Source organism: Pseudophryne corroboree, chromosome 3 (genome assembly GCF_028390025.1).
Source record: "Pseudophryne corroboree isolate aPseCor3 chromosome 3, aPseCor3.hap2, whole genome shotgun sequence".
Taxonomy (NCBI): domain Eukaryota; kingdom Metazoa; phylum Chordata; class Amphibia; order Anura; family Myobatrachidae; genus Pseudophryne; species Pseudophryne corroboree.
The window spans coordinates 581,085,160-581,105,751 of NC_086446.1; the positions used below are offsets into that span (position 1 = coordinate 581,085,160).

General features: G+C 45.2%; 1 protein-coding gene across 5 annotated transcripts in view; it reads right to left on the reverse strand.

Moving 5' to 3' along the window:
• The window catches only part of CUEDC2 (CUE domain containing 2), a 136,075-nt gene that overhangs the window by 17,058 nt on the left and 98,425 nt on the right, over positions 1-20,592 (reverse strand). For all 5 annotated transcript variants that reach the window (XR_010243960.1, XM_063961410.1, XM_063961411.1 and 2 more), the window contains 2 exons: positions 19,438-19,550; positions 18,240-18,407 (listed from right to left, as the gene is read on the reverse strand). Coding sequence is in view for 4 of the 5 variants with exons in the window: in XM_063961410.1 (XP_063817480.1) it covers positions 18,240-18,407; positions 19,438-19,550 (281 nt within the window). In the remaining variant the exon portion in view is untranslated. The remainder of the gene's footprint in view (positions 1-18,239; positions 18,408-19,437; positions 19,551-20,592) is intronic.

The window sequence follows — 20,592 nt, forward strand, 5'->3', positions numbered from 1 at the left end:
TCTCCCCTTAGTCCCTCGATGCAGTGAGCCTGTTGCCAGCAGGTCTCACTGAAAATAACAAACCTAATCTAAAACTTTCACCAAGAAGCTCAGGAGAGCCCCTAGTGTGCACCCTTCTCGTTCGGGCACAGAGATCTAACTGAGGCTTGGAGGAGGGTCATAGGGGGAGGAGCCAGTGCACACCAGATAGTCCTAAAGCTTTCTTTAGATGTGCCCAGTCTCCTGCGGAGCCGCTATTCCCCATGGTCCTTACGGAGTCCCCAGCATCCACTTAGGACGTTAGAGAAACAAAGGATTAGACATACAGATTGTTTAAATTTATGGCAACAGGAGGGGGATGTGCAAAGGGAATTAGCTCGCGCAGCAGGTTCCAAACCTAGCGGGAAAACAATGGCGACCGCACCACCACCACCATATATTGTGGGGGAGAAAGTGGCTACAGACAATGGTACATTGGTACAGGATAGGAGAGTAATTGATAAATGTACTAACGCTAACCCTTGCCAGTTGTATCCCATTTTAAATTTTCCCCAGGACTGCGAGCAGGAAGATGAGCCCAGCACTCTCTCTAGCAGCCACCATACAGGACACTCAGGTGGGCACGGCCCAACCAACAAGAGCAGTAGTCAGGCCCCGTAGCGGAGGGATAAGTGAGGTCGTGTCCACAGGTAAGTACGGTACCATACATTATGCAGAGACAATAGCTCCCCACATTGTAGAATCAAACCAGGATGATTGCAGTCCCCAATGGGAAGACTGACACTCAGGGAGTCACTCCCATCAGGAACATTGCCATGCACTGTCCCTGGTCCCGAGCAGAGTTAAGGTCAATTATGTCAGAATTTCCCAATCCCAGAAAAGATCTAGTCGCATGCCAGAGGTTCATTAAAGAGTTAGGTAACGCCAACAAACCCACGAACAAAGACTGGCGAACAGTGCTACGGGTATGTTAACCCTCAAATATTGACCCCGCAAAATTCATAACTGATTGTAAGTTAGACGCAGAAGTACCTCTCACTGATGAATACAATCAGGAGAATGTACGGCAAATCAATCTGCATTTAGGAGTACATTTCCCTACTGTTGTCAAGTGGAATAAAATCTTTTCCATAAGACAAAAGGAAGGTGAAATGGCATCCAAATATTTCCATTGAGCACTGCAGGAAATGTCTAGATACACTGGGATCGAGGACATAAAAGATAATGCGCATCACAGGGAGGTAGCTGTTACTGTATTAATGGATGGATTAAAAGAGGCATTAAGAACAAGAGTACAGACCTCTCTACCAAACTGGAGAGGTATCTCAGTGGCTGCATTGAGAGAGTCCGCTATCGGGCACGACAGGAACATCAGTAAGCACAGGGAGTCTCAGGGGGAAAAGCTGATGACTGAGTATAGACGCACTTACCAAAAAGCCATATCAGCCGAAACCCCAGACCCCTGATGGTAAGTCACGTATAGTAACATGCTATGCTTGTCACCAGGTAGGACATTACTCGAGGGAATGTAAGAATAAAAGGTACACATAATGTATACCGACCCCCTAGACTAGGATATGAACCACACTACAATGCACATAATTGGGATCAGGGACCACTTAGGAGAAATTACGAGCCACATGCAGGGGAAACAAGGAGGTACCCACCAAGGAGAGACTGGCAGGCCTCCGAAAATTCTCAGCTACCCCCCTCACATATTGTAGCTACCAATGCGCTGCGGGAGGGTCTCAACACACAATAGGGGTTGGGACACACCTGTAGTCTGCAGCCAGTGAAGTTGATTGCTAGCCTTGGTAGTGAACCTGAGGTAACGTTTGATGTAGCTGGTGTACCATTACCTTTTCTCGTAGATACAGGGGCGGCCAGGTCAGTGTTAAATTCAACGATAGGTATAAAAACCACAGGTAAAACAATTTCGGCAATGGGAGTAACAGGAACTGTGCAACAATACCCTTTGAGTAGACCGGCAGAGATTACGATAGGGCCTTTGGAAACCAAACATTCTTTTCTGCTGGCTGCATCGGCTCCGACTAATCTACTCGGCAGAGACCTATTGTGTAAAATGCGGTGTGTCATATATTGTACTCCTGAGGGTGTCTTTTTGGATATACCTGGGAACCACGCTCAAGAAGTACAAGATATATTAGACACCCTTCAAAGGCTAATGTCGCATTCTACTGTTATAGACAAGTGTCCATCAAAGGTAGAGGAAATGATCTCACAAATACCGGGTTTCCTTTGGACCAAAGATGGACAAGACACTGGATTGATGGCAAATGTAGCTCCAGTAGTAGTACAAGTAAAAGATGGTAGGATAGCTCCAAAAATCCCTCAGTATACTCTGAAGCCAGAGGTAGAATTAGGAGTGTACCCAGTCATAGAGCGGCTGCTACAGCAGGGCATCATAGTGAGGACGTCAGCACCGCCAATAGTCCCATCTTCCCTGTGAAAAAGAGTGGGGGGAGGGTTATAGGCTAGTGCAGGATCTAAGGGGGATAAACAAGATAGTTGAGAGCCAATTCCCCGTAGTGCCCAATCCAGCAGTCATCCTCATGCAAATTCCCTCTACGGCAAAATTTTTCACTGTCATTGACCTCTGTTCTGCTTTCTTTTCTGTCCCTCTTCACCCTGACAGCCAATACCTTTTTGCTTTTACATACAGGGGAGTACAGTACATCTGGACTCATCTTCCCCAAGGTTTCATTGACAGCCCGAGTATTTTCTCTCAGGCCTTGCATGACTGTTTACAATCCTTTCAACCTGAGAGTGGATCAGTGCTAATACAGTATGTCGATGACTTATTGTTATGTTCTGACTCACTCGAATCGTCCTTGAAAGACACGAAACAGCTTCTGTTTCATCTTTCCCAAACGGGACACAAGGTTTCAAAGGATAAGTTGCAGTTGTGCCAGACCAGGGTAAAATATTTGGGACATTGCTTGACCCAAGGACTTCGACACCTCACCGCTGATAGAATACAGGCGATTCGCGACATGACTCTGCCACAAACGCAACAGATCCGCACTTTCCTTGGAATGTGTGGATACTGTCGAAACTGGATTCCAGGTTTCTCTATACTGGCTTTACCTTTGCAAGAAATGGTCTCTTCGAACAAACCAGAACGGGTCTCGCACACAGATGAGTCCGAACTGGCATTTGAGATACTCAAACAGTGCCTATCACAGGCACCTGCATTAGGTATGCCAGATTATGAGAAGCCCTTTGAATTGTACGGTACAGAAAGTGCAGGGTGCGCGGCAGGCGTTTTAACTCAGAGACATGGTGATGACAGCAGACCGGTAGCATACTACAGTGCACAGTTGGACACGGTAGCGCGGTCTCTCCCCACTTGCTTGCGAAGTGTTGCAGCGATAGCTTTGCTGGTAAGTAAAAGCGAGGACGTAGTGTTAGGACATGACCTGACCATTCATACACCTCATACAGTATCAGCCTTACTGAACTCAGCCCAAACCAGACATGTCTCATCTGCTCGGTTTACAAAGTAGGAATTATCACTGATGGCCCCGGTAAACATCACCATTAAGAGATGCAGCTCACTAAATCCTGCAACTTACTTGCCGAGTGTGCCTGGACAGGCACAAAGGGTGGAGGATGAGAATGATGGTGAAGGAGGATTTAGTGCAGACACTGATACGCATGATTGTATGGAATATCTGAATCAGACTTTCACAGCGAGACCTGACATTAGTGACAACCCACTGGAAGGAGTAGACTTTACCTTCTACACGGACGGTAGTTGCCACAGACAGACAGAATCGGGAGACTTGTGTACTGGATATGCAGTTGTAGACGACAGAGGTATCATAGAAGCTGAACCCCTGGGCCCACCGCACTCAGCACAAGTTGCTGAGTTGGTCGCCCTAACCAGAGAGCAATGACATGTTTTACTTGCTTGAGGAAGAATATTGGAAAGTCAATACCAACAGAGCCATCCCATATCCCTCCGACAGACGGACCTTTTCAGGTAATACAAATCGATTTCATACAGTTACCACCCTGTAGGAATTTAAAATATCTGTTAGTTTGTATTGATGTATTTTCCAACTGGGTAGAAGCATTCCCTGCTGCCACAAATACTGCTGCGTTCACTGCAAAGAAAATTGTGCAGGAATTTGTGTGTAGATATGGTATCCCTAGAATAATTGAAAGTGACAGGGGTACCTATTTTACAGGTGAAGTCTTTCAGGTCATGTGCAAACTGATGGGAATTAATAGCAAGCTGCATACTCCGTACCGTACACACGCGAGTGCAAAGGTGGAGAGAGTGAACAGCACTATTAAGGACAAGCTGAGCAAATTAATGGCTGAAACTGGATTGTCGTGGCTAGAAGCTTTGCCACTAGTGTTGTACAGCATCAGAACCACTCCTAGGTCTCCCCTTAACCTATCACCCTTTGAAATTCTTTTTGGTCGACAACCTCATGTAATGATAGACCCCCAGGATGATTTGAAATGTAATAATGAAGTGACTGTGAAATATTTGGTTGGGATGAGCCAGCAGCTGAGAAATCAACAAAGAAATTTAAAGCTGGTGATTCCTGACCTACCGAACAGTAATTGTCATGACATTGAACCTGGGGATTATGTGATGATTTGAAATTTCTTACGCTCAGGTTGCCTCATAGACAGGTGGGAAGGACCATATCAAGTCTTGTTAACCAGCACAACAGCATTGAAGGTCGCCGAAAGAGAGACTTGGGTCCACTCGTCCCACTGCAAGAAGGTCGCTGACCCGGAGAGAACTCGTGACAAAGAGCAGAGTGCAGAGAATCTCGTATCACTGGAGTGTCTGTTCCAGGAAAGTTGAGAGGCAGGACTGTTGAAGGGCATCTGAGCACAGAGAGTAACAAGACCTAGAACGGTTGTCGTACCACTTTCTTTTTTCACCTCCCCCTGCATTTTTCCTTTCTTTTCTCCTTCTTATTTTCCTCCTTTCCCCTAACGAAATGGATCGATCACAAGAGACTGCGTTTCGGGTTCTGTTAGTAATTCTGGTTTTGATAAGGACAGTTTGTTTTGGTGAGGGTCCCAGAGAGGTCGAGCAGGGATCTGGAATGGGTTCTGATGGCAAGTATGAATTTGTAGGATCTCGGGATCAGCGCATCACTTTAGTAAAGGCTGGCATCAGTAAGCGCTCTGGTAGTCAGGGAGCTCGGAGGCACTGTGAGGGGTTATTGTCTGATGAATATTGTATTTGTAGGAATTGTGAGAATATAGTTATGGATGGGTGCATCCAGAGATGTCAGTCCAACTTTAATATCGACATGGACCGTCATCCGTTGAGTGATTACCACTCACTAGTGGGTAAGGTCTTAAACCAGACAGAATGCTGGGTGTGCTCACAGGTACCTCAAGGTCAGAGCAAGTCAGGATTAGTACCGTACCCTTTAGCAATAGATGAGGTACTCGAATTACGGGGTGGGAGATCGGTGGACAAGAAATTCAATATCTCTAGGTCCCCTAGCTTGAAGCTCCACCAGTATCATGTAGACAGGTCCTTACTGTGCTTTAATATTTTCAATTACCGAAAACAAGGAAATTGGGAAGTGACGTGGAATAACCAGACAATGACATTTTCACACAGAGCTTATAGGATACCCATAGACTCTGAACTTGTACACCAAATAGCCAACAGTGGGAAGTATTTTCGGTATAGGTATACTCGTGGAAGCAAGACCATGTGGGTTGGAAAAGTATCGCCAAGGTATTGTGCTCATATCATCCAGCCCGATACTTGTACTGAGCAGATGTGAGAATTAGGGACTGGTTTCTTTACTTGGAAAATTTGTAATATGGTGATGTTATATTTTGTCCACTATGTTCTCCCAGATGATGCCTATTTCATATGTGGGAGGAAGGCGTACAAGTGGCTTGCTCCGAGCTCAGAGGGATTGTGTTATATTGGGAGAGTACTGCCAGAGGTCATGACCATAAGCCATGATAAGATGATAGACGTTCACCGCAGTGCTCAGGCTCCTTATACTCATACTCACCACGAACACATCATCAAGAGACACCTCATAGATAGGGCAGAGCACGCAGCCTCTGATTTGATCCATGAATCCACCGGGATTCAATTCCTTCTCGCATTAGACATCACCCGTACTGCCAGAGGAATTATAAATTATAGGTATATCCATGCGCTAACGAACTTGATAGATAATATCACTGAGATGTATGACGACACCTTCAGGTATACGGGAAGGGAGTTACAAGCTTACAAGAAGGAACTGATTCAGCACAGGATGGTCCTTAATTATGTTACAGCCGTGACAGGTGGGTACTGTGTTACTCTGGCAACTCAATATGGTGTGAAGTGCTGTACGTATATTACGAACAGCACTGACGACCCCACGGAGATCATCGATCAGAAGATGGACGATATCTTGCAGTTGAAGTGGGAGTTCAGGAGGAAGCACAACCTTACCTTAGCGACTGTGAGTAATGAACTGACCGGCTGGGTCTCATGGTTGAACCCACGCAAATGGTTCTCAGGTTTAGGAGAGTGGGCTCAGAATGTTATTATGAGTGTGGGGAAGTTTCTCCTTTGTATCCTGGGAGTCATCATAATTATTGGTTCGATATTTAGGTCTGTTCGAATTCTAATGCGGCGCAAGCACGGCACAACTCTGATGAGTCTAAGGAGCGAGAGCGCTGTTATAGCAGCAGATTTAATTTATGACCCATCCATAGGGACAGTGTTATGATAAGGATTGCAAATGAATTCCATGGCCTGTTTCTTTCACCCGTTTTTCTTTTGTTTCCCCCTCTGCCCAGATACACCCATCCGGAAAAGACGTCAGCCCTACCCAAAATGTTTATGTGAATGTATTTTATATATGTGTCTTATCTTCATCTCTGCAACCTCCAGTTAATGGCACACATAGTCGACATGTGATATCCACATATACTAGCACTCACATATGTTTCCCCCTCCATGTATCATCAATTAAATGTACACCCCATTTGTTGGAACAAGAAGCCGCAAAGAGCTCAGTAGTGTTTGTTGGCCCATTTACAGACCCTTAATACAGGATGGTAACAGAACAAAGGGATTCACCTTTACAGGATATGAGGGGACAGAACAAGGTTATAAGGTGGTGTTTGGCATCCAGCTGTAGGGTATTTTAAGCGTAACATTCCGGTGTTGGTCTGCAGCAGATCGCATGTTCCTGCGGATAGTTATGTGCAGAAGCAGAATATAGATATAAACTGTATTTACTGTACATTATGTATGCGGCGGGAATCCAGAGGAGACCACCCACAAGAGCAGTTGGAACAGACATCGCCCACCTATTCAAACCGACCTATGACCTCTCCTGTACTGTAAATGACCATCCCTGTGTCCAATGGACAAAGAGATTACAGTATCCATTGTGTTAGGTTTTGGAAGAATTGTATAAAGAGAGCCTGCTGCAGGCCTGGTCAGACACAAGACTCACAAAGTTATCTATCTAGATGACGGAGGACCAGACTGGGTAGCGCGGCGAAGTCCAAACAAGTATGTAACATTGACTGTAGCCATTATTCTGTTGTATTGTATTATATTGTATTGTATATATTGTAACCCCCTTTCAGTAATAATATGCTGTGGTGTCGGAACCCAGCAGTTTAATTACAATCTGGTGTTGTGTCTTCCTTTCCCTGCTAAGGTTTAAAGTGTATTATTATCGCATTGCATAGCGGTTAAGGGTTTGCGGTGTATCTCTGGGTGTGTACGCGCTGTGTGTACTTTGTGCGTTTGACGCAAAGTCCGTACACAGTACGGGACTCTTTACGCTAATAGCGTAAAGAGTACGTAGAATGTGTATTAAGTATAGCGGCCGCAGCGGCTCCATGGTAAAGTGTATTTAAAGTGTGTTTAAGGTATAGCTTTCATCCCTGTATATAAATCAACATTCTCAGGAACAAAGGACAGTTCAGAATCGAGAATGACACCTAGGCAGCGAGCTTGTGGGGTAGGGATGATTGCTGAGTTATCAACAGTGATAGAGATATCAGGTTGGTAACTACTATTGGCCGGTGGAAATTTAATTAATTCTGTTTTGGAAATAATTTTTGAGGTGGCGAGATGTCATCCAAGATGGAATGGGAGAAAGGCATTCAGTGACACGTCCCAATACAGATGGTGACAAATCTGGGGAGGATAGGTAGATTTGAATATCATCTGTATACAGATGGTACTGAAATACGAAAGAGTTCATTAGTTTGCCAAGAGATGTGGTATAGAGAAAAGCAGAGGACCTAAGACAGCCTTGCGGTACTCCAACTGAGAGAGGTAGCGAAGGGGAGGTGGAATCAGAGAAACGAACACTGAAGGAGCGATTAGATAAGTAGGAGGAGAACCAAGAAAGGGCTGTGTCCTGAAGACCTAGGGATTGTAGTGTTTGTATGAGAAGAGAGTGGTCAACAGTGTCAAAAGCAGCAGAGAGATTAAGGAGAATAAGTAGTGAGTAATGGCCTTTAGATTTAGCAGTGACCAGGTCATTCACTACCTTAGTCAGTGCTGTCTCTGTGGAGTGTTGGGCATGAAATCCTGACTGAAGTGGGTCAAGTAAGCTGTGTGAGTTAATGAAGTGTGTGAGGCGAGTGTAGGCAAGTCTCTCAAGTAGCTTGGAGGGGCATGGAAGCTGACAGATGGGACGGTAGTTTGAGAGTGTGTTAGGGTCAGTTTTGTTTTTTCAGAATGGGAGTAATCACTGCATGCTTATACAGAGAAGGAAAGATACCAACAGAGACAATGAGAGATTACAGATTTTAGATAAGGTTGGTATGAGCACAGCAGACAGAGCTTTACTAATTTGTGAGGGTATAGAGTCAAGGTAGTAGAGTAGGCAGATGAGAAGAGTGCAGATATTTCATCTTAATTTGTAGGATCAAATGAGGAGAAGGTGTTAGAGGGTTCAGGAAGGGATCTGAGCAGGTCACTGGCCGTGGAAGAGCATACCATTTCATTTCAGATCTCATCAATCATGTCCTTGAAATAGGAAGCAAGATCTTGCGCTCTGATAGTGGCTGGTGGGTTGGGTGAGGGATGGACAAGAAGTGATTTAAATGTATTAAAAAGTCGCTTGGGGTTAGAGGCTTGAGCAGAGATGAGAGATTTTAAATATGTTTGTTTGGCAGTGTCCAGAGCACTACGATAAGAGTGGTACACGGTCTTATATGTGAGAAAGTCACTTGAACTACAAGATTTACACCACTGGCGTTTTACTTTACGTGAGAGTTTTTGTAGGTGTCTTGTGTATTTAGAGTGCCACGGTTGACATTTAAGTTTACGTGGCGTGTGATGGGAAGACGGAGCCACTTCATCGAGTGCTGTTTCTAGAGTTTGGTTAAGGTGTGATACAGCAGTCTCAGGAGAGGTGAATGTAGAAATTGGTGAGAGTAGTGGTTGCAGTGAGGTAGATAGTTGTTGAAAATTAATAGCGTTAGTATTTCTGAGGGTTAGAGGCAGCTTGATAGACTTCACTTATATCATGTAAGACTGTGGATATAATTACAGCTATTGCAGTAGAGCAGTAACTGCTTATCAATCTATGATCTGTGAAATATAAATCAGCTTAAATTATCTGACAGTTGTCCCCAGGCATTTAGAGGTTGGACTGTTCAGATCCAAGTTGCTGAGTGCCTGCTACTGGTGGTATGTTCATTGGATGAAGACACTGGCTGAACATACTACAACTGTGCTGCTGCCCACCGGCAGCAGCCTCCATATGCTGTCATCTTATAAGTGGACTGCTGCATTTATTATCATTATTATCCTTTATTTATATGGTGCCACAGGGGATTTGCAGCGCCCAATTACAGAGTACATAAACAAATAAGCAAAAACAAGAAAACTGTGACTTACAGTACAAGACAATATAGGACAAGTACAGGGTATATAAACATAGCTGCGTCAGCAGACAACACTGAAATAAGTATCAGGGTGGCAGAAAAACTAGGGATTTGGTGCCATCAAAGGGAGTATTGAAAAGAAGATAGGTTATGTAAGAGACTTAAAAGCACAGGAGGGAAGAGGGCCCTGCTCGTGAAAGCTTACATTCTAAAGGGGAGGGGCACACAGACGGGTGACACAGATGGGGTAGAAAGTGAGCGTGGGCCACAGAGGGCTTCGGATGAGAGATGGCTGGGTTTGGTGAAGTGGGTCTTGACAGCCTGTTTGATGTTTTGTAGAGAGGTGGAGAGTCTGAGGGGGAGAGGTAGAGAATTCCAGAGAAAGGGAGCAGCACGTGCAAAATCTTGGAAGTAGGAGTAGGTAATCAGAAGGCAAGAGAGGCGGCGTGCATTAGCAGAGTAAAAAAAGGACGGGCGGGAGTGTAAAGGAAGATAAGGTCAGAGATGTAACTGGGAGAGGAGTGGGTGAAGGCTTTGTAAGTGAGTGTAAGAAGCTTGAACTGGATTCTGAAGGGGAAGGGGAGCCAAAGAAGGGCTTGTAAGAGAGAAGGAGGTGGCTGTAGTACATTTGGTGAGGACGATGAGCTGAGCAGCATTGAGGATAGATTGGAGTGGAGAGAGAGGTATTTGTCAGGGGTGCCGGATAGAAGATTACACTAGTCCAGTCGGGAGATGACCAGTGAGCGGTTAAGGGTCTTGATGGCATCCTGGGTGAGAAAGTAGAGCAGAAACAAGGGGCAGAACAAGGAGCGCAGAGCTTGGGTTGGCAATGCAGAACATGGAAAGCATATGGATGACCACAGCTGTGGCAACCATCGATGGCCACCAACTATGCTATGGGAGACTGTCGATGGTGTCACCCACCGATGGTCATCCCTGTTATTTCAGTAAATGACCCGTGGACCAATCACAGCCCGCGGGTGAGGCTTCATGGGTATGAGGGGTGGAGCTATGCTCTGTGTCCCTGCCCCTTGCAAGAAAGTGAGAGTAATGGTAAACTTACCATTGTTAACTCTTTAAGCGAAGTACATAGGATCCATAGGGAAATATCGGGGGTGTAGAGATGGATCTGGATCCAGGGCACCAACAGGTAAAAGCTTTAGCTGTCCCAGGATGCATTGGGGCCCTCTCTATAACCCCACCTCCAGGCACTGTGAGTTCAGTTTTGTTAACCAGTCCAAATGCAGGAAGCAGGCAAGAAAGAAGGAAGGTGTTAGGTACACAAGAATACATTCTCCCACCAGGAGAGGGTAACCAGAGGCCAATGCCATACAAATCCAAAGAAGCCAGGTGCGCAAGGGTGGGCGCCCTGTGGACCCTATGTACTTCGCAGAAAGAGATTTAACAATGGTAAGTCTACCATAACTCTTACTTTCTCTGCAGCAGGGTACATAAGGTTTCCACAGGGAAACATCAGGGATGTCCTAAAGCAGTACCTCAAGGGAGGGGACGTGTCTGGGTGAACATGAGAATCCGGCATCCAAAGGAAGCATCCTGGGAGGCAAAGGTATCAAAAGGCATAGAACCTAAGAAATGTGTTCACTGAAGACCACATAGCCGCCTTGCACAATTGTTCAGCGGCCCCATGGCGTGTCAAAGAAGGTCCAACAAACCGAGTAGAATGGGCATTGATCGTAGCTGGAAGACCAGCTTGAGTATAATCTTTATGCAATCACCATTCTAATACATCTGGCCAGCATTTGCTTATTAGCAGGCCAGCCCCTCTTGTAAAATCCAAAAAGGATAAAGAGAGAATCAGACAGTCTAATGGAGGCTGTACGGTCCACATAGACAAGGAGAGGCCTAACCACATCCAAAGAACGTTCTTTAGTCGACAGGTCTGGAGAGATAAAGGCTGGAATTACAATCTCTTGATTACGATGAAAGGATGACACCACCTTAGGCAGATAACCAGGCCAAGTAAGAACTTCCCTGTCCCGGTGAAATATCAACAAGGGTGGATGACAGAGTAATGCACTTAAGTACGAAACCCTCCTTGCAGATGCAGTAGCCATCAGTAACAAGACCTTGGCAGTGAGCCACTTAAGGTCCACAGATTCTAGCGGTTCAAACAGAGCTTCTTGAAGAGCCTCCAATACAACAGAGAGATCCCATGCAGCCACTGGAGGGACAGATGGAGGCTGAATATGTATCACGCCCTGAAAGAATGTATGCACATCAGGAATGGAGGCAGTCTTGCGCTGAAACCATACAGACAAGGCCAATATCTGTACATTGAGAGAGGCCAGACGAAGTCCTAAGTCTAACCCTCGTTGAAGAAAAGCCAAAAGTTCAGAATTTCGAGGTGTCATATTTCTTAGTAGCACACCAAGTGAAGTAAGCATGTTACACTCTGTAAAAAATTATGTCAGAAGCCGGTTTCCGGGCCTTTAGCAAAGTTTGAATGACAGCCTCTAAGAATCCTTTAGTCCTCAGGAGCAAAGCTTCAAGCGCCATGCCGTCAAAGCTAATCTGGCTAGGTCCGCATAAAGACGAGCCCTGCCGTAGGAGATCCTGTCACTGAGGAAGTAGAAGGGGATGCTCTGCCGATAGTCCCTGGAGATCTGTGAACCAGTAACGTCTGGGCCATGCTGGAGCGACCAGAATCAGATTTCCTCCTTCTTGTTTGAACTCTGGGCAGGAGTGAGACTGGAGGGAACACGTAAAGCAGATAAAAGTTCCACAGAACTGCCAATGCGTCCACGAACATCGCCTGAGGGTCCCTGGTTCGGTAACCAAAGACCGGAACCTTGTGATTTTGTTGAGATGCCATGAGATCCATGTCTGGTAGACCAGACATCTGTTGACCAGAAGTTGAAATACCTTGGGATGAAGGGCCCACTCCCCTGGGTGAACATCCTGAAGACTGAGGAAGTCTGCTTCCCAGTTGAGTATGTCCGGAATGAACACTGCCAATATGGCTGGTAGATGGCGTTCTGCCCAACGAAGATTTTTGACAAGTGGCTTCGAGTGCCACCCTAAAGGTTGATATATGCCACCATGGTGGCAATGTCTGACCGTACTTGAACAGGCCTGTTCTGCAGAAGAGGCCGAACCAGAGCATAAAACACTGCTCTCAACTCCAGTATATTGATTGGAAGCAGAGATTCTTCCCTGGTCCAGCAAACCTGAAACGAGTGTTGCTCTGTTACCGCTCCCCAACCTCGAAGATTGGCTTCCATTGTTTGCAGAAACCAGTTGAGGATCCAGAAGGGTTTACCCACACTCAAATACTGATCCCGTAGCCACCAGGTCAGCGGTAATTTCTGATCCTGTAGCCACCAGGTCAGTGACAATCGAACCTACGGAATCAATGAGATCATCTGACCCGGTGAGGCAGACGATTCCATCTGGAAAGTATCAACCTTTGTAGAGGGCGAGATTGAAATTGAGCATACTCTATCATGTTGAAGGATGACACCATCAGACCGAGTATTTGCATCGCCGAGTGTATTGACATCATGGAATGATGAATGAAATTATGTATCCTGTCCTGAATTTTCAGGATTTTGTCTGGTGGTAGAAACAGTCTCTGACTGTGCGTATCCAGAAGTGACCATAGGTGTACCATACTCTGTGACGGGACCAGAGAAGACTTCTTCCAGTTTATCAGCCAACCATGTGTTTGAAGGAAAGTTGCCGTCAGTTGGAGATGACCAAGGAAAACTTCCTGTGTCTTTGCCAGTAGTAGAAGATCGTCCAGATGCAGCAGAATTCGAATTCCCTGCCGACGAAGGTAGGCCGTCATAACAGCAATAATCTTGGTAAAGACACAAGGAGCTGTAAATCAGTCCAAATGGCAGAGCCTAGAATTGGTAATGAAGGCTGCCAATAGCAAACGGAAGGCGACTTGGCAATAGGAATGCAGATATGCATCCTGGATATCCAGGGATTCCATGAAGTCTCCAAGTTCCATAGCCAGAACTATTGAGCCCAAAGTTTCCACGCAAAACTTGGATACCCTCACAAACTTGTTCAACGATTTGAGGTTGAGAATAGGCAGGTGAGACTCATTGGGCTTCGGAACAAGAAACAGGGTCAAGTAATAGCCTCTGCCCCTTTGGGACTGAGGGACCGGCACAATCACTCCCGTATGAAGGAGGAAACTGACCACAGTTTGCAGAGTCTGCGCCCTTACCGGGTCCGATGGAAGGCCCATGGTAAAGTACTGTTGAGGGGGACATCCCTTGAATGGGATTACGTAACCGTGGGAGACAACTTCTAGCACCCAAGTGTCCAAAGTGGTCATATGCCAAACCTTGGCAAAGTGCAGAATTCGGCCTCCCACCCTGTGGTCCCCCAGTGGGAGGCAGGCCTACAACCCTGGTGTCCCCCAGGGGGAGGCCCGCTCCACTTGCCTGCCTCCCGGTGATGGCCACGTGATCCCGGTAAGCGTCTCACAGAAGTGCCATGCATCCTGGGACAGCTAAAGCTTTAACCTGTTGGTGCCCTGGATCCAGAGCCATCTCTACAACCCAGATGTTTTCCTGTGGAAACCATATGTACCGTGATGCAGAAAAAATATATATATATTTGTTTATGCTGTGCCATAGATGGAGGAAAACCATCTGGTTCTCTCCCATTGATGGCAAAAGCATTCGACATTGGCCATAAACCATCAATGATTAGGAATCATCAATGGTCGATGGCCAAGAGAGTGGGCAGGGGATGACAGACAGATGGGTGCTCACCTGGCTAGTCAGTGAGACCTGGAACCGCCGGGTTGAGCTGTCATCCGGGTGGTGGAAGGGGGCGGCAGGCTGATGATGGTCACCTGTTAAGCTCCTGACACTGATGATACGGGGGAAGGAGGGGGCGACATACCACCCTGCGCTGATGTTAGGGGGAGGGGGTTTTCTTCCGGCGCTGAAAACAGGATGGGGGAACCCAACGCTGATGACAGGAGGGAGGAGGGCTCCCGGCACGGATGATAGAAGCTTGTCAGCTACAACTCATCCCTAATATAGAGAACACACAGGTATCCGGCATTACTGGGTTTCCCACTAACCAGACAGATAAGGCTCTCAATAAGGACAGATGTGTCTGCGCACATCTAGTCTCAATGCGCCATGCAGCGGGAGATGCCTGGCGTGAGTGAGTTGATGGGTCCCGTACAACTCCAATAGAGTCTTTTTAGCTGAAATGAGTGTTATTTGCATCGCTATGTGAATCAGACACACAAGCAGACTCTGCTGAATAAAATGATATGCGGCTGCGGCATACAAAATGCTATGTTACACAATGTTTTCTAGCATTTCATATGCAGATGCACGCAGAATATAGGCACACCGAACATCCTCCCAATCAGCAAAAGCTGCTTGTGCATCCCACCAACCTCTTTTTGTGGATAAAACACATTTTAATGGCCGCACGATAAGACATTCGACGCTACCAGCAAGTCACACCGCGGCATGACGTGACAAGAAGGCCTGTTTAATGTGCAGGCTACATGTAAGTGGACTGACTTGCATGAACAGGACTGGAACTGGTGAGAACTGGAGCCAGGTTGTGATCCGACTTGCTTGAACCGGAATAGTCCAGTTTGCTATCAGCACTTATATAATAGAGAGGGGATCCGGTCTGAAGATCGACAGTGTCTAGGTCGACAATGTTTAGGTCGACCACTATAGGTCGACAGGGTCAGAAGGTCGACATGTTCTAGGTCGACAGGTCAAAAGGACAACATGTTTTTTTTTTTTTCCATACTTAACGATCCACGTGGACTACGATTGGAACAGTAATCTGTGCCGAGGGAAGCGGCAGCGGAGCGAGGCCACTTGCCCGAAGCAGGGGACACGGTGCACTAATTGGGGTTCCCGGTCACTCTACGAAGAAAACAACACCAAAAAAACATTAAAAACTCAAGTCGACCTTTTGACCTGTCGACCTAGAACATGTCGACCTTCTGACCCTGTCGACCTTCTAACCCTGTCGACTTAGTGACTGTCGACCTAAACACTGTCGATCTAATGATCCACACCGAATAGAGAGATAGCATGTACTACTAATTTGATAACTTGAGAGCACAGGATTAAGTGTAGGCATTTTCAAAAGTGAATTCTAGTTGCCTGGCAAAAATGGTCACAAAAAGAAATACACTCAGGGATAGATTTACAAAGCGGAGCTTCTGAAAGATGCCATGACTGCATCGGTTACAGTTGCGGGATTGACAGGCGCAATTATGCCCTAACTGTGTGGAGTTTGTATATTCTTCCCGTGCCTGCGTGGGTTTCCTCCGGGTACTCCGGCTTCCTCTGACAACACAAAAATATACAGGTAGGTTCATTGGCTCCCAATAAAAAAAATTAACTCTAGCGTGTAAGTGTGTGTATGTACATTGGCAGATTTCATGGGCCAAGTGGTTCTTATCTGCCGTCACATTCTGTGTTCCTATTATACTCCGTACAACACGCCTGGTGACAGGATATTGGTGGTCATTCCGAGTTGTTCGCTCGCTACTTTTTGCAGCAATGCAAACGCAAAGCCGCCGCCCTCTGGGAGTGTATCTTAGCATAGCAGAATTGCTAACGAAAGATTAGCAATTCTGCTATTAAATATTTCCTTGCAGTTTCTGAGTAGCTCCAGACCTACTCCTAGATTGCGATCACCTCAGTCCGTTTAGTTCCTGGTTTGACGTCACAAACACGCCCAGCGTCCAGCCAGCCACTCCTCCGTTTCTCCAGCCACTCCTGCATTTTCTGCTGGCACGCCTGCGTTTTTTAGCACACTCCCGGAAAACGCTCAGTTACCACCCAGAAACACCCCTTTCCTGTCAATCATTCTCCGATCAACAGAGCGACTGAAAAGCTTTGTTCGCCCGTGAGTAAAATAGCACAGTTTTGTGCGAAATTGCTTAGCGTGTGCGCCCTGCTGTGCATACGCATGCGCAGAACTGCCGGATTTTAGCCTATTAGCAATTCTGCTAAAAATAGCACCGAGCGAACAACTCGGAATGACCACCATTGTGCTATAAAACATGGTAAGAGCCACAGCACTTTTAAGAGCCCTTATCAGGATTCTGAACTACTAAAATGTCTTCTTGAAGGTAAAGCCTCTGTATTAGTACAGGATACTTACTAGATGTACGGGATATATTTACTAAAGGTGGATTTTCATCGATTCATGGTTTCAGGGGCTAACACACATGTACTATCAGATTCTTTTTTATATTCATTCTTAAAATGTTAGTAAAGTACATGTGTGTTTTAGCCCCAGAAACAGAACATCGACTTAGATCAATTTTTATCGCTATTAGTTTGATGAAAGTCGTCTGTTAGTAAATATACCCCCTAAGTCTCGCCAGTGACACTAAAGTGCCTTTAGAACTTTCTTCTTCCTACTTTTAAGTATTCTACTGGATTTTCCCATTGCTTATTCAAATGTATCCTTATGCAGCGCAAGACACCTGGAGCGAGTTTTGCGTGCCAAGAGATGTAGCGCCCGTTTCTACACTTTTTCATACAAACGTGCGTCTTGATTGCAATGCAATTTGTCAAAACCATTTCATGAGACTGCACTGATGAATTAGATATGCAACACTTGTGTATCTGTGTGCGATGTGCTTGGACTCACTGACTTCATTTTGATTGTCTAATATCGCCTTCTCTGTAGAAAAGTACAGTCTTAATAGACTGTAAAAGTGTGTACTGCACTTTTCCGCCTACTGCAAATTTTAAATATCAATTATAGCAACTAAGCAAAGAGAGCTATTTAGACATATCCTAAAATTGTATCCAATTAGATAAGAGGTGGTGCTAGATTATTAAAATTATCCAAATGTAACACTTTTTTTTGTACTGCAAATATCCAAAGGTCTCTACATGATTATTTTTATTGCTCCCTAACTGATAGTTGTGCTGGTATAAACATTGTTCTGTAAAACTATGTTTAAATAAAGTGTATAAAAAAAATGCTTCATATATTATTTTAATATAATATCTTTTAGTTAATATATTATGTCCAGTATAAAGTACTGTAATATATATTTTTTGTAAAAACAATGTAGTAATAGGTGCTTACTGCAAACTGGATTCTTTGCAGATTAGCCTTTATACATTTATCATCGGTTTGTTTATAACGGTTTTCGTTTCGAGGAGATTTATATAAATCGTGTGTACAATATAGCAATTTGTTTTCTTGTTTGCATCGGTAATGCCACCATTACGTCTAACAACAGAGGATAAGTCCTCTGCCTGACTCCTCTCAAGACATAAATGTCATAATTATAAAATGCAGATTATTCCAAAAGCCTTATGTCATGTCATTACATGGAACAGAAACCAATTTTTGTTATTTCACAGCATCACATGGTCACCAACCTGTGGCACAGATGAACTATCAAATGTCACCTCTCTCTCCACTATTATCTGTACTGCGTCCTCCAGACTCCCTTTAGCCATAGAGAGCACTTTCTCAGCCTGATGCACAGTGCATGCTGGGAACATCTCCAGCAGTACATCCACATTCCTCATTACATCACTTCTTTCCTGAGAGAATGAAAATCAAAAGGGTGGTTTCAGTATACTGTGATCATTAAGTCTGTTATAGATAATATTCATGTTGAAAAATACTTTATTAGTTGGATGAGCGCTCGCAGGCCAGAACTGTTACAGAAAGACCTGCATCCTACTGTAAGTGTGCCATATATGGGCATTTGTAAAGCTTCCATTGCTGAATGATGAAGCTAATTTCTATTTGTGCAGAACGTGCGGCTGTAAGACACTTCGTATTGCTAAATCGGTGCCCCTTTCTACGCTTGGGGAGCAGGAAGCGCTACCAGGCGACGAGTCACTTTTATCAACTTCAATGTTTCCCTACCCAGATCGCAGATTATATAAAACAAGTCTCCAATATTAAATTGCATTCATATCACACTCTCAGCACAGACGAGCAATGTGTAATTTTACACTCAGATATTCTGAACACAACTTGCTTCACTTACATTGCACTACATACGGACAGCTATGGCTTCAACAAAGAATTCTTACCCCAAAAGACAATGGCAAAACCAAACATCAACATTATGGCTGTCCCCTAGCCATGATCCATTCTACACGTTATTACGTAGCGGAAAGCTACTTTGACAGATCAATTCTATCTGAAAACCCCTTCTTTCCTGAATCATTAGAAACACAATCCTATCACCTGATGTAATAATGTAAATATCCCACATATAGGGAAGGGGCATTCATGAAACTGGTACAAATGATCAAGGTGGAACTGACCAGAACAGGCAGATAGTTGCTTTTGTTGTTTTGTTTTCAGAAACGGACATTGCATTCTTCTAACTCAATGTTGTGGGTGCCAGTAACAATGCCATGTTCTACCGTTACACTAGTTTTTAGACCTCCCCCCACACACACACACACAGTAGCTTGGCACCAGAGAGAAGTGAATAGGCTAGCATTCAGAGCATGCACTTAAAATACTATTAAATACATTAGGATAAAAAGAAAGTTGGCGCAATGAAGAGTGTAATACGCAGCAGCCCTATCACACAGCATTGTGTCAGTGTACCTGTGCCTCTGCTCCTTCTGATGGTACTTGCACTTTATGATCACTCGGTTCTGTTTCTTTAGATTCTGTTGCCCCATGTGACTTCCCAACAGATGTTTCAGGGGAATAGTTTTCTTGAATAATAATAATTAAAAAAAAAAAGTTTCAAAACAATTATTGGTGTTAATGGCAGTAACATTTTAGAAAGCATAACTTCATTACTATCCAGAAAAAAAAGTAAACATAACATTCACAACAATTATTGGTAGTTCCAAGCAGAGCCCGATTAAGGGAGAGGCAACAGGGGCCCCACACACAGTAGGAGCCCCCGCACAGTGCTTTGTCGATTGGAATATTCCACCTCCAACGGCTTAGCTGAAAGTGGCCACGGAGGAGCTCCTCCGTCTGTAGGGAGTCTTGCAGGATAGGGAACTAAAATCCTATGAGACACGGACCCAATCTGCAGGTGCTGGGGCGTGTGTGTGTATATAATTATTTTTAGTGGCCCTCAGGGACCTGCCGTTAATCACTACTACATCAATGTTTCCCGGCTCAGCCCAGCCTCCTGCTTCTGCACAGATTATATTTATATATTATATATCTATATCTATCTATCTATCTATATATATATAATCAGTGGCTCAGAGTGTCCACCAATCAGGAGCTGTTCTGCACCAGCCAATCCGCGGGTGCCGCTTCCGACCTGAACGGAAGTGCTGTATTGGTGCAGCACAAGACCCCGGGCTCCAAGGTGAAGATGCCAGTTGCCGTGATAGCGGAAAACGCAGTGTCCTTCCAGCGGATTTTCTAGTAGAGCGAGGAGCAAGAGCTGGAGGTGGGGGAACGTCTGTCACATGGTGACAGTGGTCTGCCCCTGCACTGTCACCCGGGCTTTCTGTGTGTTTTAGAATGGTGGGGTAGGTGGGGGGGGTCGGTGGTGCTCAGGGTTTGTCATCACTTTTACTAGTGGGGGCCCTCACAACATCGTTGCTCCTGGGCCCCCACCAACATTAGAGACAGGAAGATATTTCATTACAGCTTTCCTTGCTGGAGAGTGCTGAAAAGGCAGGCAGTGCACCCCAGCAATTTGTACTACCACCAGGACCAATTTTCACATTATTTTGATTGGTAAGTTTAGCAGCAAAGGAGATCCACATTTTCTTGATCTACTTTAAT